This window comes from Caloenas nicobarica, chromosome 10 (genome assembly GCF_036013445.1).
Source record: "Caloenas nicobarica isolate bCalNic1 chromosome 10, bCalNic1.hap1, whole genome shotgun sequence".
In the NCBI taxonomy this organism is placed as follows: domain Eukaryota; kingdom Metazoa; phylum Chordata; class Aves; order Columbiformes; family Columbidae; genus Caloenas; species Caloenas nicobarica.
This window is the reverse complement of record NC_088254.1, coordinates 10,160,339-10,186,391: the sequence shown is the minus strand read 5'-3', so window position 1 is coordinate 10,186,391 and position 26,053 is coordinate 10,160,339. Positions and strand designations below refer to the sequence as shown.

Sequence of the window (26,053 nt, the reverse complement as noted above, 5' to 3'; positions counted from 1 at the left end):
CTTTTAATTTCTCACCAGCACCCATAGACACTTCACACTGAGTGCTCATGTATGTGTTTATTCTCCAATAGATTATATTGTAAGATGAGTAGCAGTATAAATAAGTAGAAGGAGCAGCTTCAGACATCACATCTAATTTTCCCATAAACTGTTCTGTTTTCTTGCTAACATCTACTTTGCAGCAACTTGATCTTTTCTGCTAAATATAATGAGGTGCTGCTAATCTGGGTATCACATCAGTCTGCAGAGTTTATTAGCAGGTTCTAGCCATTTTCATAAACAGTTAAAAGTGAAGTAATCTTACTTCTCTAAAGCGCTGTGATACCTACAAAAGCTTATCTCTATAGCCTGTCTGGTAGAGGATGTAAAACACGTTTAAAGTGATGCCTCTGTCAATTTTTTTTTTTTTAGCAGCATGGGCAATTTCATAATTTTTCTCTGATACAACTCTTCTTAACAATGGACCAACGTGAAGTTCTGAAACTAAAAAAAATATAAAAATTCTCTCAGCTGGAAAACCGTATTAACTGCATTTCCCTGTATTTGTGTGCCTCCTCTATTCTCGTTCATCAAGATTTCCAAGCAGATGAGCTTGTATGTAGAATCTTTAAGCAGACAAGTGTCTATAGAGTTATAATCATTAACAAGTACAAAATATTGTAGTGAAAATGTGCAAAAAGCAAAATTTAAAATTAAGATAAATAGACCACATTCAAAATAACTCATCACTAACAGTCATATATAGTCTTGACTAAAAGATAGTAAAACTTTCTATTTCACAACAGGTGGGATGCAAATCTTGAGAAATATAATCTAACTAACCTGGCTTTTAAAAGATATATGAGCAAAATAATTCAAATTACTGCCTAAATTTCGCATCAGCTCTAGACTTGTACAAGGAAACTGGCTTCTGCACTATCCACTTACAGTTTGCTCCCAATATATCTGCATGTGCATTTAATTTTAGGAACAGCTTGTTGGAACCTATAGCTCTGGAGGCTTTCCAGTGAATCCAGGTGCACAGCAGACTGTCTTGTGGTATCACTGTTACAATAATGAAGCCGTAACCAATATTGTAATTAACATTTTATTAGCTTTGTGCCCAAACTCCTTAGTGCAATCACACCAGATTCCACCCTTAAGCCTTCTTCATTAACCATTCTCTAATCTCTGCTTACCTCTCCATCAGATGAGGCCTCCTCCTCTCAGGGAGGAAAGGAGTTTATCCTAGCATGGTGGTGCAGCACAGGAGGTTCATGTTTTGGCTGCACAGCTGAGATTTGAGCTGTGAGTAGTGAGAACTAAAATCGATGAACCCCAAAGCAACAAGAAATGGTTCATATATAGGTCACCACCTGCTCTCACTCAGGGGAAAAACTGTCAGCTGTTGTCTTGCTGAGGCCCACTGCAGGCTGAGGGTTTTACCGTGGTTCATTTCTTGCCTGAATCATATTCTGGATGATATGAAAAAGGGGAACCTAGACAGTCTATTTAAACAGTGGGATTTCTATCTGTCCAAAAGTGGGGGTTTCCTTTGTGTTATATGTACTATATCTGTGTGCAACTCGTGTTAATCACCTCCTGCATTTGCTTTTGTCTTCAACCTAGAATTTTCAAAGATGCCTGCCACAGTATTTCTAGAAAATACATGTAATATCTGATGATGTGCAATTGTCCGATGTGAGGTGACAACAGAACAATGAATGATGAAATCGAGGGTGCTCAAGCTGGAGTTTTGGGAAATTTATCACTATAAGAAGAGTAACGAGTAAATCACAAACTATGCTCAGCAATCCCCACTTCCTCTTTTTATTAGTCTCTACCTTTATGTTAGAGAGACAACCACTGTTATAAAGCAAATATCTTGCAGCAAAACAATACCCCTGGGGAACAGCAATATTTCCTGGGGTAAAGTATGGTAAATGCTAACAGTATGCAGAAAATGTCATACTGTAATTTCATACCAGAACACAAAGAACAGCTGATGACAAAAAAAAACAAATGGGTACTACAGATAGTAAAACATGACATCTTGACAGTCTTACAGACACATATATTACTGTCCTCATTATTTGAGACAAAGCACTCTGATGAGTAACTGCCTAATTCCTTATGCAGCAGACGTAGTGTTTTCTCTTTTTAATTAACACCGATCTGAGTGAAGAGCTAGCTGCCTTGGATTGAAAAAAAAAATAATGCCTTGAGTAACTAGTTTAGGCAGCACTTTGATAACTTTCTGACTCATTTTACAAATATGTCACTCTATCTGTTTTCTCAAGAAAACAACAACAAAAAAAAATGAAGTCTTGGCTGATACTCACAATGACTGAAGTCCCTTCAATATTATTTTCGCAATCCTCTCCACTGAGCTAAACCAATAAAATGCAGATCAAACTCTTCCTCTTCTCTGAAAAGCTCAATACAAATTGATCAGTGCAAATCATTTCCAGCATACTGGAAAAAAACACAGGGATACTCTGTATTTGACACCTGCTCAGAGGAATAGTGTTGAAATTCTAGCTGATTTTGGAGACCTTTTCTTTTGTCTGTTGCTCAGTTCTGTGTGTTGCCATAGTGGAGCACGGTGCAGAAGACCAGGAGCTGACAATAAATTAACTAGTTCTGGAGCCAGATGTTACACAGCTGTAGCCGCACAGTATTTATCTCTGCTTAGAGGTATCACACCTTAGGTCAGGTCAATAATGTATTACTAATATCCTAGCTTTTGGGAATCAGAGTTTCTGTACTAACAAGATGCTGCAGGCTGGCATGTGGATGGACCTGTGCTTAGAGAGCTGGCTCAGTTTTGCTGCACTCATCTGAGTCCCTGGTCACTTTTCCGTTTGGGATTTGGGAACCCAAGCTACTTAGTTGCTTTTGAAGGTGTACCTCTTTTTTTTTAGTAGACATGACAAAACAATAGTAGGTTATTAGTTTCTTATAGAAATGCTGTAAGAATTGAATCATGAAGCATGTGATGTGTGACTGCCAAATGCATTCAAAAGTATGAAGTGGGAAATGAAATTGTGCAGTCGTTACCCCAGGGAATCCTGTTTTACAGGCATGCAAATTTCAGTGCCAAGTAATACTTGTTGTGAGGCACTTTGTTATATTTACATACTGATTTAGATGCACAGAAAAGTTTCTAATTTCTCCAAATCTGGCATGCAGAGGGTACATAGAGACCTCTCCTTAAGTCGTAGCATTGTGTTAGGCGTAGATTATGTTAGTCACAGTAACAGAAAAACCTTTGATAAAGTACTTTAGAACAACAGAAGGATGCATTTTTGCTATGATATTTCAAATCCCATCCTGAGGTTTCTCTATCAGAGAAAGAACAATTCTTACAGATAGAATTGCTAGTTAGAAACTAGTCCAAGAACATTGATTAGAAAGTCAAGAGAACAGCTCATCATCAAGTGGCAGCGGAAATCTGGTAAAAGAGAAAGCAGGAAAAGCCATAGATCTTCAACCTTAAAGTAAGGAAGGCTAGTAGTGTTGTCATCTGAAGAGATGAGCAAACAAACTGGTTTGTTACCCGAAGCCTTATACTCTTCAACTGTTTATGTTAACTCTAAGTGCATAGCAGTGAACTGTTTTCAGTTAATGTTAGATCTCCAAAAATCCAAATATTTTTCAATGCTGAAATCTGAATTCTGGTAACAGTTGGTTATTAGTTAAGAATAATGAGCAAAGTAAACCTGAACTTTACCCAAGCCTTAAATACAGAATATTTCATATCCAATGAAAGTCTAATCAATATTGATTTTTCTGATATTGCAGTTTATTCATAATACAGCCCTTTTAGTTGTGAACATACTCAGTGATTTAAAAGTAGTTCAGATGATAGCATGCAAACAGTTTGCTTTGATTATTTATTGATCATCATTATTTAATTATTTATACATATCTATGTGATTGGGCTATCCTAATATTCCCAGAAAATGCTATAAGCTTGAGTGGAATGTCTACTATTCAGATTCCTGTGTTATTGAGTCCTGTAGCTATGAGGCTATGAACACTTGAACATTTGAATGCAGTTGCTTCAAGTCCATTTTGTGTTTGAATACTGGCAAAAGCAATTGCACGTTGAAATCTGACCTTCCATAATACAGCTCCAAACTCATTATCAATAAACGTTGACTTGGAATTGAGTGAAACACTGACAATTCTGAGAAACATACACGTGCATATTTCTGCATCTAAGTTTGTGACACACTTCCTGTAGGTTTATTATTATGGTGTAATTAATCATGCAGCAGTCATGGGACAGGCATCAATTCAGGTATGCAAAACCGTCTGGCATCCTGATTACATACTTGAGCTGAGACCAAAGTACTTCAGCTTCTTTCTATCACGATTAACATGAGCAAGCATGTATTTATCCATGCTGTAAACTGACTTCTATTTCCAAATAGAATCCGGTAGTAGCGAATGTCCTTGCTACTGTATTTCTGTACTGCTTCACCTCATGTCTCTGATCACATTGTGGCCAGAAGATTAAACATGAGACTGGCCATGCCACATCAGACAAAAGATTCATCTGGCTTCACATCCTGTCTCTGACTCTGAGCAAAGCAGATGTCTTGAGAAACTTCCAGCTAAGGAAAAGCTTTATAAACTATGTAAAATTTTGCTCATATATTCATTCCTATAATGGAACTCATTCTGTATCTTTCATAAACCGTACTGTCCTTTTCTGAGCATTTTCCAGTTCGGCTATAATATTTTCAGGATAAGGAGAAGGGAAGCGGCTAGATTTGTACACAGCATTCCAAATACATTCACCCCATGGAGAGAGGAGGTAGAATAAAGATGTTCTTTGTTGTGTGCTCTGTTCTGATAATTCTTCATGGTTGATTTGCTCTCTTTGCTGCTTTATCACTGCACTGATGCTTTCATGGAAATAGCTGTCATAACCTTAAGATGTCTCTCCTGTGGCAATGGTGAGCTATGACTCCCAGCGTAATACGCAGGAGATGAAGTGTGTGGGACATACAGTGATCTTGACTGCTGCGTCCTTAGATTAGGAAACAGAGCTTGTGAGACAGTGTTAAGAAGAACTACCCTTCTGCCCATTGGGTCAGAAAACTCCTGATTTACCTTGCTGGGGCTGTACATGACTGGTCTAAAACATAGTTATTTCTTCTTTCTTTAGCAAGTGGATTTGAATTTATTATAAAACCTTGTAAGCAATAGCATTTGAGCCATAGTCCTTTACAGACTGTTCTGTATGTTACAACCTTCGGAGTGTTAAGTATGCACATTACACAGTTAAAAAGCAAGGAGCCTACATAGGTTGATGTATTTTCTTAAAACTTGAGATGATGTGTTTTACAGTGTCCAAAAGCAAGAGCAACATTTCTGTCCTTTCGATTTGTATTATATACTATGTAACATATAATATAGAAAATATATGTTCTATAGTATATAATACATAATAAATAGATTTTAAAATATACATTATGTTATTGTGAATCCTACTTTCTTTACCACAGTTGTCCTTTAATGTAGATATGCTTCAGAAAGCAGGGTATTATTCCGATTAGACTTCCACATTCTTAAAAATCTTGCAGTGGATATTTCAGGGCAGTATGAAGGTTATGCTGATTGCTGCAAAGACCTTTCGTTAAGTGAGGAACTCACTCTTTCTCCACCTATTCCCTGCATAAGCGTAGCGCTTTTGGGAGGGTGGGGCAAACCAAAGCACAGCAGCACTTGGTTTGCCAGTGCAGAGGAGCAGTGCATGTTACGCTGCCCTGAATGGTTAGAACAGTTAGATTGGCTACTTTCCTGTGCCAGTTTTCAAAGAAAAAGAGTGAAGAAACTTAATTAGAATTTATCCAAAAGGATTCCATTCCATTTCAGTTGGTACTGGAGAGGGAAACGTGGAATATAGTTTCTGTTTCAGATGTGAAAACAGTTTAGGAGTTACTATGCAATATTTCTGCTCAGAGGGTACTGATTCAGAGAAATCCCTTACATGTTTTGAATGTACTTTGTATGTCTTGAAATGGTTTCAGGCTTTAGGCTCTCTAAGCAAATGCTGTAAATCCAAATTTTTATTATTTACATACACAAAAATTAAAAAGAAAGTATAAAAAAAAAAAATTATAAAAATAGGTGTGTGTATTACATATAGATGTCTAGATGTGTGTATGTTATATATAGTGCATATTGTGTGTTCTCTGATGATTCTTAACCTCTTCCAAGCTAAATAATATTTTAAAAAAATATAAAAATGGTATATTAGAAATAGATCTTTGATATAGAAACAAGGTCTTTTAATAAAAGTATAATGTACACCAGGGGAAAGCCCTTGTGGGTGACCTTAATGCTCCAATATTCATTTCTATTTTGAAAAGCACTCGTTTGCGTGTGTAGTTGTAAATTGCCAGTGATACCATTTACACCAGCCATTGTAATTGCTTTGAGTCTCACCTTTATTTCAGTTCGTTTGGACATTGAAGCCATAGCATTTGTAAATCAGCTGAGTATGTAACAGTGTGATTAATGAAACTTTCCTAAAATGTTCCACAGTGATCACAAAACCGGTTTCAGTTAAGTGTTGTTGAAATTATCTTTCTGCCGTTGTAAATGCTGTTAATAGATAAAAGTTAATTGAGGTTAAGATAATATCTAATTAATTCATTATGATGCTGACATAGTGTCATATCTATTCAAAGAGATACAGGGTCCATTGAAGTGGGCATATTTGGACTACAAATGAGAAGTACAGGGAATATATTTTTAAACTTCCAAGATAACAAGTATTTTTATTTTCTCTGACTTACCAGTTGAGTGAAAAGACCCCTTTATATCTGACAGCTGCGTAGAAGAGACCCAGCACGCGCAGACATACATCTTTGTGGCAGAAATTATATGTGTGTATGTATGTGTGTGTCTATATAGTAATAAAACTATTTCTTTTCATATTTGGTTCTCTGAAATGAAGTCATTTATTGGACTGTCGTAAGGAATCTGATCCTTCTGTCAATCAAAGAACTCAAAAATACTTCTGTCTGGTAAACTGTAGACTAAGAATTCATGAATCAAATTTGTAGAGACAAAATCTAGCTGTAAATGCACACTTTAGTGAGATTAAAAACTATAAAATTCTCAGTAGAAGTTTGTAAGTGGTGCATATTAATATATATTTATAACTATATAAAAAGGTGCAAAAGTCATGCTTTTATCAAGAGGAATAAAAAACACTGCTTTATTTATCAACTTTTAATTAATGACTGGAGAGTAGTTTTGGAAATCCAACTGATATATCAGCATGTTATGTTGTTCCTTATGACTATTACAAAAAGGTAATGGGGCATCTCAGCTTCTCTGTTTTGGATGTGAAACTGGTTGCAGTCCCCTTCATTTAAAAGGAGTATACAAAAATCCCATTTCCCTGGCAATCAACAGATTGGTTTTGCTCACAGCTTTGAATTTCTTAGTAAGGCAATACCTTCACAAGCCTCTCTTTTGGACATTCATATGTACCTTTGCCTAGTAATTTTATGTATCCAGGGATTTTTTTTTTTCCCTTCCTACTTGGTGTTGTTTTCCTCTGCCTCTCTAAACGCACACTTTGTGGTTCTGCCAGTCAATCAATGAGTCCCTGGAAAATGTCTGCACAGAATACTTTCAGAAATAGCCTTCTTTATTTTAGCTATTAAAAATAAAGTGAAATGTAACTGCTGCTTCATTTAAAGTGAACACCATAGCAGATGTTAGGCCAAATAACTTCAGCGTATAATCTAAAACAAAGCAAGAAATGTTTGTTAGCATTGATTTATTCAGTATTTATTGTGTAGAGTATAAAAGTTCTGTCGCAGCAATTTTACCTGCACTCAGTATCAGCACAGCATAGAATTTAAGAATGTATTTAATTAAAGCGTGGACATACACTAAAAAACAAGTCTCTGTTGACCTTCTTTGCTGACCTGACTGTCTTTGCACTGTGTATGTTTTTTGATATGTGTCCACAGCCAGGTACAGTCTGCCATACAAGCTACTCTAAGTTGCATGGAGAGTCCATCCAAAATTTCTGAAGATTCTTAATACATCATTCTTTCCAACCAATTATCATTCTATAGATGGAAATCCCAGAAATTTTCTTTAATTTCTCTAATGTAAAATATATTTGATCTTGTTTTAACAGAGTAAGAAACAAGAAGTTCCTAAAGAAGAACAGGGACCAACAACAAAGAATTTGGATTTCTGGGCACAGCTTATTACTCTGATGGTCACTATCATAGATGAAGATAAAACAGCGTATACGCCTGTCTTGAACCAGTAAGTTATTACTTTCCCCATTAAAAAATAAGAATCACGGATTTATTAAAATAAGGACAGGAAATACACTGGAATCAGTAGTTTTATTTTAAATATAACCTAACTAGAGATTTTTAAAAGTATAGAATGTAACAGTGACATAGTTTGACTTAGTGCTCAGATCATGGAAAGAGAACACTAAAGATACATGGTATATGAACCATCCCAACATGTTAAATAGCAAAGAACTAAATGGATAGATGGAAGGGAAAGTTCAGTGAAACAGTGTCATGGTATTAATGTTATGATTGTATCTTGGCACGCAAAACGTTCAAATCATGCTGAGGGTTTTTAAAGCATTATAATAGATTTTTAGGCTTGTATTTGTAAAAGAATAATGAACTTCACAAGAAAAACCCTCTACAGATTCATGATTGGTGAGAGAGAAAGCCTAGCCAGGCTGACTTGAAAATTTATAAGAAGGAGACCAATTTCCTGGACTTAGCAGAGATAGAAGTTGACTTCTCAGAATTGAAGATGTAACAGATGAGGGAGTTACAATCAATAACCAAGACAAGTTAAATAACTAATGTTTAGTAGAAAAGAGAGAGTCAATCAATAAACACAGAAAGAGGAGATAGAATACTGGATTTTGAAAATTAAATGTACAGAAGGAGTACAAAGGAACATATTTCACCTATTAAGGCTGGAGAAGAGGATGTTGCACTAATAGAAATGTGACATGATGAGGGCCTAGGGAGAAGTTTTAGCTTTTTAGAGCTATTTTACAGAGAGATTCTAGAAAATCTGAGCATAGTCTAGCTGTGATGACTTATGCAAAAGTTAAAATTCAAACTTATATCCGTATTATGGCTAAACAATTAATAGAGGTGTCTGCAGTGACATTTAATGGAATGGTCTGAAGCGGGGAAAGAACAAGTCTGTTTCTTTCAACCAAAACAGGGTAGATACTGAAAGACACTCTGTACATGCAGATGTGCTTGTCTGTTGATAAAAGGTATCATACTTTTTATGGGCTCACAGTATATTTACCAAAGAAACCTCTTGGTGATAATCAGAGGTTGGAAGATATTTCATTACCTTCTGATTTCTTCCTTTCTTTTAAATAAAGGATTGTTTCAGTCCTGGATAATAAACATCTCTCAATCATTTCCTGCACTGACCTTATTAAGGAACAAGTTCTTACCCTACAGAGGAAAGAAAACTCTTTTCCTGTTTACTCCTATTATACAACTTAGTGTGAAGTTACTCTGTTAACAAAAGCTCAGTTTTTTGGCTTGCTGACTGTATAACAAATATACTTAATATAAAATATGTGAGTGGAACAAATACATGTGTTTCATTTCAGTCTTATAATTGAAATTAAACAAGAGTAATTGGGAGTTGATTATCCTAAAAATTGTTCTAGCTGTATTCTTATGCAAACATGAGAGAGAAAGCAAAGGCATAAAGAACAGAGTTCCTCTGAGGGGATTAGGAGATTCCCTAAAGTACAGCTGAGTGATTGTGTAAGAGGTGAAAAGAGAATCAGGGGTGACAGAGTTGGGACAGATTAAGGGAAAGAGTTTGTGTGTGCGACTTCTCTCCCATTTTCACAGTTGTTTTGGAAGTGGAAGGGTAAACACAGTGTCTTTGAAAAGTAGGAGACACCAGGAGAAAGAGATGAAGAGGCTGTGGGTGGAAAAACTAGAAAAACTATTCAGAGTTGCTTTGGAGAGTTTGTTTGTTTGTTTGTTGTTTTGTTTTGTTTTAAAGCTTTTCCTAACACAAAAGCACCATGTAAAAACTGTTGACAAAAATGACAGACAGCCCCTTCCCTCTTTTTTATCCCAGAAAAGAGATAAAAGGAAAATATAAGTTGAATGCATAAGAATATTGCAAAATCTATGACTCCTTATCAGAAATATATGGCCATGCGGTGTCTCAGTGGAATATTCAGGCCTGCATCCATTTGAATCCTGTTGTAGAAATGAGGTTACTGGAGATCCCCAGGAGAGCTCAAAGTAATCTGATAATAGTTTTCATAATGGTGTAATATTGCTCAGAATTTTTTTCCTCAACCAGTTTTGGAAACTCTATATTTAAATCTACCTCGGAGGCAAAAAAGATGCTATGATGGAGCAGTTTGAACTGTATCAGCTGATGAATCCAGATGAAACATGATGTGATTGCCTCAGCAAGCATTGCAGCAACCGAAAGACCACACCAGGCCATTCAGTGGGAGTTAGGTGGGCAACCTGCAAGTCTTATGTGATATCAGAAACTTGACAAGTTTGAGGGGAAAAACAGGAAGTCTGGTGTTAAGGTTGTAAAATTCTCATTCTACTAGTTAATACAATGTAAAATGTGACTGGAACAATTCACAAGCAAGTCTAGGACTTGCCAGCACTTGTCAAGTATGCATTGTACACACTCTGAGACAGCAGAAATTGCTATCAAAATAAATTATCTGTTCAGCTAAAATGATCAACAAATCAAGAACAAAATCTTCAACTGAAATATGCTTGTACATTTGGAAATCAAGATCTAAGCTTTGTGCCACTGCGCATCTTTAGTAAAAAGCTTTCCCTTTAATTGTATGGCACATATACTCAGAATAGTCATGTGTGTTGTAATACAAATTTAAGAAACAAGACAGCTGTGGTGGGACTTCTAGATTTGATATTTACTGATTCTTACATCCTTGTAGTTCTTACATCCTCTGTGAACGCTGTGTTTCATACTCTTATTTAGTACTTTATTACTTCTCTAATACTTTTTAGTACAGTGTCATATTGAAATACTGGCTTAGCTAGCCCTTGAAATTTTTAGTCTGATACCTAAAAATCATATTTTGAAAGGAAAAGAAAAATCATAGCTACCACTGATGAACAAATGCTGTTAATGTTATCTGAGAGCACCCGGGTTGGATACCCACAAAATTATCCGATTCACTGAAGAACCAAGAAATGATACCATTTATTGCATGGGTAAAGAAAGCATAAACAGTGTTTCGGAAGAGCTGATTGAAGATACTTAGAAAAAGTACTCAAATGTGAAATAGTCTTGCAAAATCTGTTAAGAACTTTATTATTAACACACCAGGACCAAACTCTCTTTAGCACTTGAATGAGACTGAACCCACCAAGTATGGAATATGAGCTATTCTGAGAATGTACATCTGAGGTTCAGGAACTCTGATATTCTTAAAATGTAGCAGACTGTAGATTTTGACAGCATAAATTAAGAAGAAAAAAAAAGTTTAATTGTAATTATAGGAATTTCTTAATTTAGGATAGAACTAGAAACATGCTGTACTCTCTAGGTTAAGTGCTTTGGGGGGGTTATTTATGTTTTGCTTCATACATAGATTCGTTGTTTTCTTTCAAGCTGAGTTCAATTTCATTCTGTTGATCTGTGGTTTTATACATAACACTTTGACACAACTAGCCAGTGTAAACAGTTTTCATTACATTTTTGCTCAATTAAGATCAATAGAAGGAGGACATTCATCACCGGCTACCTTTTATATGGAGTTTAGTATTTTTGGAAATACATGGAAATTATAATGTACAAGCAAACTGATGGTTAATTTATTTCCCATGAAAATCTATTATATTCTGTTTATTAAGTTCCACTAAATGGTATTGTATGGTTGGCCTATGAGTTGAAGACTAGAGACTGTCATGCAAGTGAGAAAGGTGATTTTAATAGCAATGTTTTGGATAAACTGAGATTTTCTAGCATTGCTGTAAGAATGACAGAGAAATTGGGAAAATTATGGCTCATGAGACAGAAATAATCATATCAAGAGGAAATAAAATGACTAATAGAGCACTCTCCTGGTTGTCTTCTTGCTTCACTGAGAAAAGTGAAAATGTGTGGATTTTACAAAGATTAAAAAACTTGATATGTAAAGGTTTGCATGAAAAATTTGTTTGATATTTCACTGCCTAGGGACCAAATTCTGGAATAGTTTGCAAAAGAAAAGTCTTTTTGCCTAGAAATAAGGTGATAAAATACAAATAATACAAAATTCCTTACTTATGCTTTAGAATTTGACCTTTGATTATCCCTTACCTTTAAGTCAGCTGCTGCTGTTAACATTTATGTTTAGTGTGTGGAAAACTCGGTATGCTTCTATTGTGTGTTAGGCTTTGATAGCTTCTCGCATATAACAACACTGCAACAATAATTATGATAGTTGCAGGAATTTAACAATGGTAGGTAACGTCTATTTCTGAAAATAGGTTTGTAAGTGGTATTTTTTTTTAATAAGCGGCTTGTGGCTAATTAGTTTTGTGACAGATGTGATGCTGTCTCAGATTGCTGCACATCAGAGAAAAGGATAAAGAATGCAGAGCAGAGTAATGGAATAAAGCTTATTTTCTTGTGTCAACACAATTTGTATGAATGACAGGATAAAAGAAAGCCATGAAGCAGATGTGAAATGGTTATTTCTAATGTGTGAAAACAATGTTTGTGAGAGTTTCCGTTGTATGTACCTGTCTGAGCTGGGTGCAGCTGAACTAGGAAACATTCAAGCCTGTAAAGGCAATGTTGAAAACTAGAAGTTTCTTTGCTTATGGCATTCCGCTTATTACCAGCTCTGACATGAATATTTTTCATAAATACAAAAAGTGGAAAAGCAATGGTATCGTGTGGAGAAGTGGATGGGAAGTGCTGAAGCCAGAGTTCTGTAGTTACAATGCAATAAGCAAGTACTTTAGCTTTCTGAAGCAGGATTAGATTGTCTGGAAGTCAAACTATTAAACTGTAGGAAACTTTGATGAAATAAAGTCTAGCTGAGCCCTGGCAAGTTAGGCGATGTCATTTTTGAACACGTTAATGCTTGGAGAAGTGTATTTTATGGGTGATATCACTACACCATGTGATCTACAGGCATATTCAGCACTAGTTCATTAGCATGTTAAATCAATTTCATTGGCTGAAAATGTCGATTAGTTAAACTGTCCACATTACGTTACTAACTTACTTTGGACAAATTAAAAATCTGTTACTTGAGTCTCTGATAAATATGCCTACAACCATCATAGCTGCCATGAAGTAAATTAATTATATGTGAAAAGTGGAAGTTTTGTACTAAACCACAGTGGGCTTTCTGTCATATGATAATTTTTGTCACAGTAATCTGCTAAGAGGCCACTGTGTTGGATAGAATGAAACGAGACGTATGGGAACAGCAGGCTGACCTGCAGGGCTGTATACAAAAATATATCTGTGTAATGATAAAATTGCAGATATCCATATCCTAGGCACTGGATGGAAGGATTTCATTGGAATGTGCAGTTGATGATTATGCATCAAGTTTCTATTTCTTAGCAACACAGAAGTCGATATCTCAGGGTCTGAACTTCAGGTACTAACTGAAGTCAGGTGGGATGAATACAGTGTAGAACTACACTAATTCAAGCAACATAGTGAAAACATAATTGCAGTTTGTGTGTGCATGTGCTTTCCCAGGTTAAAATGTGTATGTATATAAACGTGGAGAAACATATATACTTACGTACACACCACTAATCAAACAAATGCATTTTTATCAGACCCAGCCTTACATTATGGCCAGGTTTGCACTATGGACAAAAGACAGTGTCAATATTAAATCAACTTTTAAGTATTTCCTCAGAGCAACATTGTCAAAGTTCAATTCTGGTGCTAAGACAACACTCAGACTGGACTGGACAGAAAGAAATTAAGGCAGTTAAAATACATTTGAGCTTTTGAGCAACAATTAATTTTGTGCTCACAGAATTAATACAAAGTTCTGTAACTGAGCAGCCATTAGCATAATGAAGGCATATCAGTGATCTGAGCTAGCAATTGCTTCGCGTTAAAGCGACAGAGCTAATGAGCTATTTAAGTACTTTTTCTTCGCAGATATGATCAGGGTCAAATACGTCCCTGGAAATAATACATTACTTAGATCATATTGCTACCACCTTAGAGTTGCCCACCATTCTCATTCTTTCTTTGTTAATAAGAACTTTAAGAATTCTTACATTTTTACAAAAAATATTACAGAATTTTCTGAATTTGCTTACTGCTTCAGTAAAAGGTCAAAATACTTTGGATCAAATTTTCTGCTACTGTAAAGTGGTGTCATAAACTCAAGATGAAAGCCACCCAGCTCTGTGTGTTTCCTCAGGTATATGGTCCTTGGTGATTTTATGTAAGGACAGACTTTTTTGTTTGGGTTTTTTTTGTTTGCTTTTGTTGTTGTTTTGTTTTTTGTAAATGACAGACCAATACCTGTCCTTTTAAATATCATGTGAAAAGTACAGTGTCTGTCACTAAAATGTCGGCTTTGCTAGTTGGTAACAGTGAAGATGGTAACTGAAAGATTAAACATTTTCTTTTACATAGAATAAGAAGCTGGGATTATGAAAAAGCTGGGTAAAAATACTTGCTTAATAACAGCAAAAAATATCTAAAAGGGACTGTTTTTCAAAGATGACATGAAGCATAGGACCAAAAATAAAATTTTTAATTGAAAGTATTTATTTTTCTACCTTTTATAGTCTTTACTGTTTTATCCATACTTCAGGGTGAAAGTCTTCAAACAGTGATTTAACTAGTATAAACCAATATTGCTTCACAGGCAACTTTACATTTTCCACTGTGATAAGGGAATTACGGGAAACCGGTAGCTGCTAAACATCTGAGCCAATCATAAGCCATCTGATTTATCTGAAGTTGGGGACTTCTCTGTAAGATAGATGGATGTTTCTTGGTTTAAAATGTCATGTGAGGGAATCGGTGCAACATTCAACTAAATACTTAGGCCCCTGACGTTAGACTAGGGGAAGTTTTTATTTGAAGATTGGATGGTTCAGGTAATAGTACAAAACACAAGATAGAGCAAGTGCATACTAGGGAATTTATTTTGTGGAAATACTTGCCTTTCTGCTGTGCAGCTGTAAGCATAATTTCCAGCATTAGGTGAACTGATGTAATGTGTTTGGTTACAGGTTCCCTCAAGAGCTGAACATGGGAAAAATCAGTGCTGAAATCATGTGGATTCTGTTTGCCCAGGACATGAAATATGCTCTGGAAGGTAATTAGAATGAACTATTTATTGCACTAGAGAGTTCACCAAGACTGTTTGCCACTGCAAATCATACCAAACATCAGATGTCTGTGAATGGTAAGAGTTTTCTGGCATACTTGTTTAAGATGTTTAATAGATTACTGAAAAAGAAGCATTGCAAAGGAAGCAAACTATTGCACTGCAACTATATGAAGTTATCTGTGGAAGAAGCAGACAAAAGAACTGTAACTTGAAATGCTGCTGCTTCTTACCTAAATCTGACAAAATCATCAATGTCCAAAGAAACACAGATATGCTTGTTAGAGAGCATTGTAGGCATTCCATATTTTCTTACTAGCTGAAAATTGTTATCTTGTCCATAAGAAACATTTACAGAATGAAATTATGGAGAAACTACACACAGATAATTAAAAGTTTTTGTGTTCAAAAGGCAGGTCAGAATCAAATGCAGTTTCCTTTTATTGTTTAAGATAGTGCTGTGGTTAACCATAAATAATATTCTTTTTTTCTCTATAGCAGATAATCTCCAGCTTATAGTTTCAAACCCACTCGTTAGAATATGGTTATTGCAGAAAACCAAGTAAAAATACCTCTATGAAACTTTTTTAAAAATACTGAAGAGGAAGAATTAAGGAAATAGTCTTAATTAATGATAGAAATATTGCCCTGCCAGCCCATATACATTCATACATATAAACTTTTAGATCATTGTTAAAATCATGACTCCTGAAAATAAGTTCATCAAACTCTCACTAACTAGTATTTATTTTTGCAGAGAAAAATGATGGCATTAGCTGAACTTCAATAATTTTCTGTAGCTATCAAACAGATTTCAGGTTTAAATGTGAGAGAAATGCAAGAGGATTTTAGTTTCCATCAGACATCAAGAGTATAGCTAAGATGAGTTGGAAACTAAATGGATGAAATCTGAATTTGATCAGAAAACTAGTTTTTTGCTTTGTAAGATATGTAATAAAATGCATTCTGTTGGTCTTGTTCATATACAATCTTTACAGTTTCTTTCCAGAAAGAAAGGAAAAAAAAAAAAGCATATCAGAAACCATTGTAAAGCAGTCAGTTCAGTTTATAAACTCATGGTAAACCCTGACATGATATGAAATTAATTATAATATAGAGCACTTTAAAAACAAAATAAAATTTTTCTCATCCTTTTATAAAAAGATTGTTATTCAGAGAAAGAAAGGATTTATAGTGCTAGCCATTTTTTTTTGTTGTTTTACTTCCACAGTATCAGAAATAGCTAATTGTGATTTTTAGGTAAGCAAAACTCACATTGTCTTCAGTCAAACCTGCTACTAACTACAGACTAAGTCTGCCAGTGGTGGAAATAAGTATGAGGTTGGATTTAAACAACAATGCAACCAAACAGGCATAAAGGATTAAAAAAAAAGACAGAAAAGAAGAATGACTGGAATGGATATTAATGGAACAATTATTTTTTTAATCTGCTGTTGTGTTACTTTGTTAATTATATAATTATATTATTTGACTGTGGAATTTGCACTCTAAGCACATCAGAAGAAAATGATAGGAAGAAAGGAAGGAATTAATTATAGGAGCATTGATTATAATACGTAGCATGACAACAGAAGGTATGAGAAATCAAATCTAAGATCTAGGAGAAGAGATGTTTAAACTAATATTTGAAGCTAATGTTCTATAGTCATGTCATAGTGAATCAAAAGTAAAAGTTTGAGAAAACTAATGTCAGGCAGGAGATCATCCTTTAAGAGTTATCAATGAAGTCAAAAGCTACTAAGAGCTGAGAAGCATGAAGGCCAAACAAAAGCCACTAATTTGGGTTAGAACATATTCCTGGCTACATCAGTGAGAACAACCTTATATCTGGAGAGGCTGTAAGTCAGGAACAGGTATCAGAAGATGGCTATTCAGCAACTCAGTGTTGTGATCACATTTATAAATAGCTAGCCTGTATTAATAAGAATTTCTAATAGCCATTATATTGCCATGCTTTCGTAACTTCGAATGTACAGTTACACTCTGCACCCTGACGTCTCTGAGCACCCCAGTGCTTGTAGTGTTTTAGCCATTGAACTATAAACATTCTGTACTGCAACAGGATAATTCACAAAAGGTAATTCACTCTGTTTGCTAAGTAGAGCATAGTGATCACTCAAAAGGCAGCTTCAGATCACGCCATGGTTTGTTTCTTGGTTGGAAAGAATAGAACAGGAAGCTCTTGAGGAAGAGGTAATTATACAATATATGAAGTATGGAAGGTTGGGCTGGATCAGGACTTTAAAACAAACATTAATGTTAATATCCTAATTTTGCAAAGAGAGATCTAGAGGACTCATTCGGAAGCACTTGACTTTTTACATCTATTCCAAACTTGTTTCTGGCTAAGATCTCGTCTGTTGCTGTGGATACTGTCTTTCTGAGGACAGTAAATGCTGTTCTTCTCATTAGAAAAATCACTCCCAGAATCAGTAGTGAAACAGTTCCTGTGTATAAATAATAATTAAAGGAAATTGAAATTAACTATGTATATTTATAATCATTTATAATTTCACCTTCTGTGGTTTAATTCCTAAAGAGGAACCTCAATAAATCTAGTCACAAAATATATATGAGCATGCTGTTTCTCTCTTCAGCTCTGCTGCTTTTAAATTACTAATTATTTCCATGGATATTCTACAAACTGAATTTGATTCTCCAGTTGTTAATGGCAAGACATTTTTTTGCTTTGAATTCTACAAGATTAGGAGCAAGCCCTTAAATATGGTCACACTCGATCCTCATGGTTTGAATGGAGTTCATTAAAATGTATTGCGTTCTGCTCTGCCAGTCTCACCTTCCAAGTTATTAATGTAGGCTACCATCTGTTCATATGTAGTGTCCAGGGCTGTGATGGCAATCTTTGTGTGATTTGATTTAGTGTTCATCACCTGAAGCAGCATCTTTTGTGTTATAAGGTTGATTCCTTTCTGCATCCAGCCAAGAAGCAATGCAATAGTCCAACAACATTTGCAAAAGGATTGCTGATGTGACAAAAAAGATTGAATTAGCTCATCCAAGATCCTGTTTCTGGTTTTTCCCACCCTATATATTCGCAAATATATCCAGCCATTCCCATCAGCTTAAATTCAGGAAATGAGTATACCGTAACTCCATTCTTTAACAGAAGACTATTACTGGAACCTCCAGTTTACATTGCTTTTCCCCTTTTTTTCTGAGAGCAGTTTGGAACGGCTGTTCAGGCTACGTCCTCTCCCTGCACAGCGGAGTGCCTCCTATATGTGCTCAGGGGATGTCTGGAGCTGCAGCTGCTGCTGGGGAGGTTCGCTGCTCTCCAGCGGTGCTGGGAACCCCATCCCAGTAGGAGCCACTGGGCTCCGTGAGCCAGGCACAGCAGTCGTGGCAGCCCTTGGTTCCTGCCCAGGACAGCCTGGCTAGGAGGCTGCTGGTGTGACATGGAGGAGACAGAGGGAACGGCAGCTTCCATAGCAGTGGCTTTTCACTAGAGAAGAGTACAGCAGCTGCACATCTCTGTGAACACAGACGGCATATTTGCATGTGACAGGGTAGATGGCTGTTGGGGGAAAGAGCTCGCTCGCTGGGTGAAGGGGGAAAGGATATCCCAAAGCACAGTTCAGGTCTCCACAGCTGCCAAGAATCTATGCCAAACTGGCATGCCTTGCAGACAAAACTGTACTAAAATCTGGTGTTGAGTTCATCATTTCATTCTAGATTTTCTTCCATTCTAAATTAATAACAACGTTTAACCTTTGTGTAATATTAAAGCTTTTACGCAAACTTTAACAAATTAAGTCAACACTAGTTCACTAGTTCTATTTTTTTTCTGATCTGAGGAGGTGGGCTTATTTTCATGTAGAGGTTTTGAATGGAGAAGGTATGACATGTTTCTCTTTGAGAACTGACTTCATTAGATTTAGCCCTTTTTTTATTTCTTCTCTGCAGGTTATTCATAAAGCAACAGTGATTTGCATGATAGATTATACGTTGTTGTTTGGCATTTAGTTTACACAAGCATATCAGAGCTTATAGGACGTTAATATTTTTCTACTGTCTGGTCCTTAAATTGTTCTATATTTATGGTGCAAACAAATGAGAACAGAGAGCATTTCACCAGCACTGGAAGTCATTTGTTACTGGTATCATATGGCAAGAAACCTTCTCTAAGTATGAAGATGTGAAGGTTAAAAGATTATGAAAAAGAGTAATGAGCTGAAATCAGACATGTAATTTTTTATTCTATGTCCTCGGAAATGTTGTTTTCAGGTCTTTCATATTTCTTAACTTTTGAATAGGTCAGATCAAATGTCCAAAGCTATCTGGTCTGTTAGAAAGAGAACATTCTAATTGCTGTTATTATGATAATCTAATTCTAGTAGTGGCCAGTAGACCTGGATCAGGCCAGAAATTAATTAGCCGCTATGTAAATACAGCAATAAACAGTGTCAATTCCACAGAGCTAAGATTCTGAAGCGTCAGGCTTTATAAAAATAGGAGAAGAACAAGAAAGTCATTACAGCATTTTATGCATTTACCGTAGATTTGGCTTTTTAAGTTTGCTGTTGTCCTCAATGCATAAGCAGATATCGTCATCCTGTTTCTCTGATAGATTCCTCTTTCATGACAGAAACTGATAAAGTGATTTGAAAGAGAAGAGACAGGTCTGTGAGTTGATGCTGAGCACAGAGACAGCATAAAACAAAACAAAAAAAAATGGCTAATGCTGCCCAGAGAAATGTCGCGCCATTTGGTGTCAGATTTCAGGTCTATTTTCACTCTAACTTTACAATTTACAAAGTTTCCCTTAAGACAGAATATAGCCTCAGCTTAGAGGGAGACTACAGAGCAGATCTGAGGAGGTGGCGCTGAGGTGATGGAAAGGAGAACACGGCTGCATCAATCAGAATGCAGGGTTTCATCAGGGTATCAAAATATGAAAACTTTTTATTTTGGTGTATCTCGTTCTGCATTCACACATTTCAACAAATGTATTCCATCCTTGTTTTTCCAGAGACCTGAGGAATAGAGAGTCATATGCAGTCTCATGGGGGATTTGGAAAGGCAAGGAAATTACATTTGGGGTTAATAATAAACTTTCCTTTGGCAGATAATCAGTAAGATTTAATATGACATGATTGGAGGAAGAGGGGAGTTAGAAATGTTCTTTGGTCAGCATAACAGATAATGAAGTTACTAACAGCAGCTGCATACTGTATGTACTGGACCACTGAGCTTTGGGAGTGTGAGAATCCAGTTGAGTACCCGTCATGTGCAACACAGAGATCCCCAGGCTTGCCTAAACAGCACAGTCGCCATACCAAATGGCACTATTTTGTTGAAGTTAATTAGACCAGCTAATTAAAACAGATAAAGTGGACAGAACTGCTCCCGGGAGTGAAGTTAATATTTCTTCGTGGCATCATATTGTGCTGCATCACTGTGTCATTTTACTTGGATCTACCTCAGAGATTCCTAGGATGGCATGACCTTGCACTTGGGGGCATCCCCACCATGTCATTTCATTATTCCTTAACCCATTTTCTTTTATTTTTAAATACTGAACCGTAATCAGAACAGTTACTACTGAGTGTTTATACTTGCAGTACAAGTCTGCAGTAATCTTAGTAAGTTAAAGCTTCTTTATGACTGGTTGTGGGTGTATGTGTGGTGCCAGATGTTACTAGAAAAAACAGAGTGCACCAGTGAATGCCCAACTTCATTATTTAGTTTTAAATTTGTCACTCAATAATAGCGGTGTATATTGCCCCATATACTTAATGAAAGCTCTGGCCTTATATAATCTTCTTTTAAGCACTTAATATTAATCTTGTTCTGAAACATTGTTAGCTCGTACCCAAGCAATCACTGATTGTAAAACGTTTGTATATAAACTTTTCCAGTGTTGCCTAATTGTGAGCAAGACAATTTTGCTAGTCAATGTGTGCTACTACTACTATGCTAGATAGGTTATGAGACTGTAAATGATGCTTTAAATGAACTCTACATTGATTAATAATTAGGGGCTATTTACAGCTCACATGGCCCTGTCCTTTCCACAACCTAATTAGCTGAGTATGCAAGTAAGGGAGAAGTGTTCTGCTCAGTTGGAGGGGCTGTATTCATCTATAGGAGCAGGAAGAAAGCTCTGTCTTATACCAAGGGGCAGTCAAAGCTTCGTCTGTGGTTTATTAGGTATCTCAGCCCAGAAGAATAATTTGCCTCTTCTTTCACTGTTCTTCACCAGTAGCATGATAAAAGTTCATCGCAACTCACATTTTTACAAAAGCTAGAGTTATGTCTTTTGTCTGAAACAATTTTATGTCTGGGGAAAAAAGGAAAACAAACAAAACCAAACAACAAAAAAAGCAAAATTGTGACTTTGTCCCTGCAGAAAGTCACTTAAAGGACCTCCACTGCTTAGTGGAGTTCTGCATCTGCTGACTGGAGAAAAGATTCATCCTTTTCCTCCTAGAGGACAGTCCTCTAGCATGGTCATGTAGTCCAGCAGCTAGGGCTCCAATTTTCCTGTCCTATTCTTGAGGGGCTTACTCCCCTTATCTCTGTCAGAGTGGAGCTGCGTAATACTCCCACAGTAGGAGGGGAACGTAGCTGTTGCAGCTCTTCATGAATTCTGTGAGCTAATCACCCTGTGAATCCACTTATATTTTGAATTTTTTTCCTTTCAGAAACAGTGACAAATGACAGCTTTCTTAAAATATTTTTTCTTTATCAACCAGAATAAAACATTTGAGTAAAAGAAAAATTAAAATAACAAGAAACCTGCATGCTATTTTTAATTCTTCCTATTCTTAAACTTCACACTAAGACACTCCATAAAAGTTTTTCTCATACAGCAAACAATTGTTCTCCTCCCAGCCTGTGTTTTATGAAGTTGAAGACTCAGTCTTTCACTTTCAGGATTTTCCACATATGGAAATTCACTAGTGACTTTTTTTGCATTAGTACTAAACTAAACATTTGATACTGGTCTCAGCACCCCCAGGAGAGTACGATAAATCCATTAAAACTGCTTGTTTCCAAGTTATCTTTTAATAAGCCTTAAGTGCAATTTGCAAGGTAACAATTAGAGAACAGCTCTGCGTTTTCGCCTTTGTTTCTGCTTTACAGGCAGATCCAGATACAACGCAGGTAATTATGAAAGCACAGCCTCTCATTTATCTTGCTGCCTGACTATTCGTGTTTTGTGCTTTGTTCTAGTAATTGCTAATAAAATGCTACTGTGCCTATTTAGTAATGTGTTATCCTCACTTTGCACTATTGCACCAATCCAAAGAGCAGAGAATCAAGTCTATTTGTTCCTTCATGGAAAGATGCTTTTTTTTATTTTATTTTTTTTTAAATGAAATAATAAGTAAATCAAAGTAACCTGTCATAAAAATAACATCGAAGTTGCAAAGCTGAGTATTCAGCAGTTAAGACTTAATAAAATTAAGGCTGCCCTTATTACCTTTATTATCTTTTTCCTCCCAGATTCAAGCATCATGATATAGCATTTAATTATGTGACATTTACGAAGCAGCAGTGCTTCCCAAGAAGCATGTATATTATTTCTTTATTTTGCTGGTTTTATACATATTAGATATCTATGAAAGGCAAAATCAATGTAAATTGGATTCATATACCAGCACTACTTTTTCTCTATTATGTGATTACTTTGAAAAAATGTTGAAACTTCAGTACAAAGTATTTGAAACTTCTGTTAAATTCTCCAGAACCAGGGTTCTAAACATCATCATAGATCTCACATTGTAGGATGGACCATTTCTTCTGCTCCATTCATAGCATGAATTCCCTTAGGCTTTCCATGGTCAGTTCATGTACAAAGCAAGAACTCCACTAACAGTAAAAAAGCACAATTCAGATTATTTCAGTCCTTGGAAGCAAGTGCTTATCAATGGTAGCTGTGTATATCCAAAGCCAGAATGTTATCGCTGAGTGTTTGTTCTTTCAATATTATTGATCTGTTTAGCTTTCACAGTCCATAAATTTCACTCTGATGTGATATTGAAGGGTTAAAGCTATACGAAGGTTTATCTTATTGAATTATTTGCTGTACTGGCATTTTTCTTAGTTGCAAGCAGGACAGAGCAAGTTTATGCTTAAACAAGCTGCATATCTTGCATCTTGAGTTGTACTATTGTGGTATACCCATCCACTTTTTCTGGAACTTTTCTGGAAGTATTTGGCTGTAAAATAGTAATAAATTGATGAGGCTAATATGCTAAAGTTTCAATAAGAAGTTAAAAAAGAAACTCAGTAATGTGAAGAAGATACCAAAGTTAATTTGCCTAAATTAATTTGAAATGTTTAGGTTAAAAAGGCAAATGCAGTGGTTTGTAGTAGAAAATAGGGTCATTTTCAGCAGATTCACACATCCCTCATGATATTGCACAGCTCTGCCTTTCCAGATGCTAAGCAGGTGGCCTTGAACTCCCTTGTACCTGCTGTGGAACGTGAAGCAAAGCAGAGCACTCTGAGCAAACGGCCTCTTGCTTTGAGAGCTCCTCCTTGAATATAAAGGGCAATGTCATACTGCTTTTAAAGTGCAGTGCATTAAGTCAAGGATTGATTAGCCCACTTCCACTGCAGGCAAGAAGACAAAAAAGAACAGTAAATCCATTTTTCTCACAATTCAGAATGAGACAGTCTGCCTGCCTTCCTTCCCTGGTCTCTGTGAAGTGAGGAAATATGACTCTCTGGTTAAAAAATCTTTGAACAAGGTCTACACTGCCTTTCATAATTTATGTATGTTACCTTAGTAGAGTCACTTGATGTCCTTATACCTCAGTTTCCTACTTGTAAAATGTGAATAGCACAGCCTAATCACCTCATAGAGATGTTCAAGGTGTACTCCATTATGTTTGTGAAGTGTTGAAAGACAATTTGATGAAAATTTCCTAACAAATGCAGAGGAAAGATTGAATACATAGAAGCCTTTTATGAAAGACACAATTTATTTTTAAAAGAATTAGAGGAGTTTTTAGTTGTAAAACAGTTCTAAGTGCAATCTAAAAAAGGAGGTAATGACAGATGTTTTTCAGTTTTCAGTTTATTATATTTATCTTCACACAAAGTGGCCTTTCAGGAAGATCAGTAGTATTTCACAATGTCAAAATCAATGTAAATTATACATAATTATCAACTATTTGTGTCCTGCTCTGTATTGCAGTTAATAACCTGTGACTTCAGTTGCCTTTAGCCAAGTACGAGAACCCTGGGATGAGATGTCTAGTAGAATGTAATGTTTCCTTCTAAATTGGTTATGAACTTTGAGTTTCAATTTTTCTTCATTTGTGGCCTGATCCAGTTTGTTACATTCAGTTAGAGCCTTCCAGTTCATTTCAGCAGTACAGGCGTTAAGTCTAGAGCACTATAAGCATAATAGCTCAATTAAAAGAGGCAATGGCATAGCAACCAACTCCCGTATGGCAGGTAAATTGCATTGGGATCAAGTACCCAAAACACAGGTGCATCGTACGGGTGCAGTGTTTCCCCAGCGATTCAGAGGCAGGAATACCAATCCATAATCAATATAATTCCTCATAGAACTTCCTTAAAGAGCTCTTGTTCCACTAACCATACTCACTTTGTGCCATGCACATACTTCGCAATTATATGACTGAAAGTTTGGAAAGAGCAGGTTTTCTGAAACAGCAGTTCTGAAAGAAATAGACAAAATCTGCAGCCAGTATTCATTAGAATGATTGGTAAGTAATTACTGCAAATAATATGGAATTATGTCAGAATGATTGAAAATAGCATCTGAGCTTCGATGGGAGATTTCACAGTTAATCCAAGCACAATTCCCTTATGCTTCGTCTCAATAATTTCCATTTTAATACACTGTAGTGTGATGGCATGTACATAACAGTCAAACCAAGTGATTGTGATATAATTAATTTGCTACGCATAAATATTCTTTGTGGTAGTTATCTCTGAAACATTATCTTTAAAGCCTAGAAACTGAACAAGTTTGGGGGATTTTTGTTAAATATTCACCTATATTTATGTATATCTAGTTAATTTGTTCATTTTTACAGGCAAATTTCCTTCTTGCAGTTTTTGTTCGTAAGGGTTTGAAATATTCTTTAAAACAACCTTGTTAGAATCCTTCAAGGAGTTTAACTGTATGTTGTTACAAAAAACAGTGGCTAGGAAACTGCCGTAGAAAAAAAAATGCTCTCAGCTTTTGTACCAGAATAAAGGAAAATTAGAGCTGAACAAAATATCAAATTGATTACCTGAATATTTAAAATGTTCATCTTTTATGAAGGTTATTAGATTTTCCTTTTTTCCTTTTTTAGCAACTAGTACATATCAAAAATTACATGGATACTCAGACTGATATTACCTCAAGGTTAAAAAGGAAAAAAGAATCAGTAGTGAACAGTATTCTACTCCGGTTTGTTAAATGGCATTATATCTTTAGTGTCATATAGATGGTTCTGTTAACAAGTCCCTGTTATGACTTTATTGACAAAATACCACGACACTACAAACATAAAGCCAAAACATAATAGTTGTATTGTAGTTTCTTTTTGTTTGCTGCCTTAAGAAAAACATCTCAGCTTTCTTTAGCAATTGCTGGGAAAACGAGCAAGAAATCAAAAATTATTCCAGAGCATTACTGTTTGGTTACAGGCCTGTGAGGAAAGTACCTTGGATTATAGT

The 26,053-nt window shown here is 35.9% G+C and overlaps 1 protein-coding gene across 2 annotated transcripts in view; it reads left to right on the top strand.

The window, feature by feature from the left end:
* UNC13C (unc-13 homolog C) overlaps positions 1-26,053 on the top strand; it is a 139,156-nt gene that overhangs the window by 72,561 nt on the left and 40,542 nt on the right. For both annotated transcript variants that reach the window (XM_065641359.1, XM_065641358.1), the window contains 2 exons: positions 8,159-8,292; positions 15,264-15,349. In XM_065641359.1, coding sequence (XP_065497431.1) covers positions 8,159-8,292; positions 15,264-15,349 — 220 coding nt within the window. The remainder of the gene's footprint in view (positions 1-8,158; positions 8,293-15,263; positions 15,350-26,053) is intronic.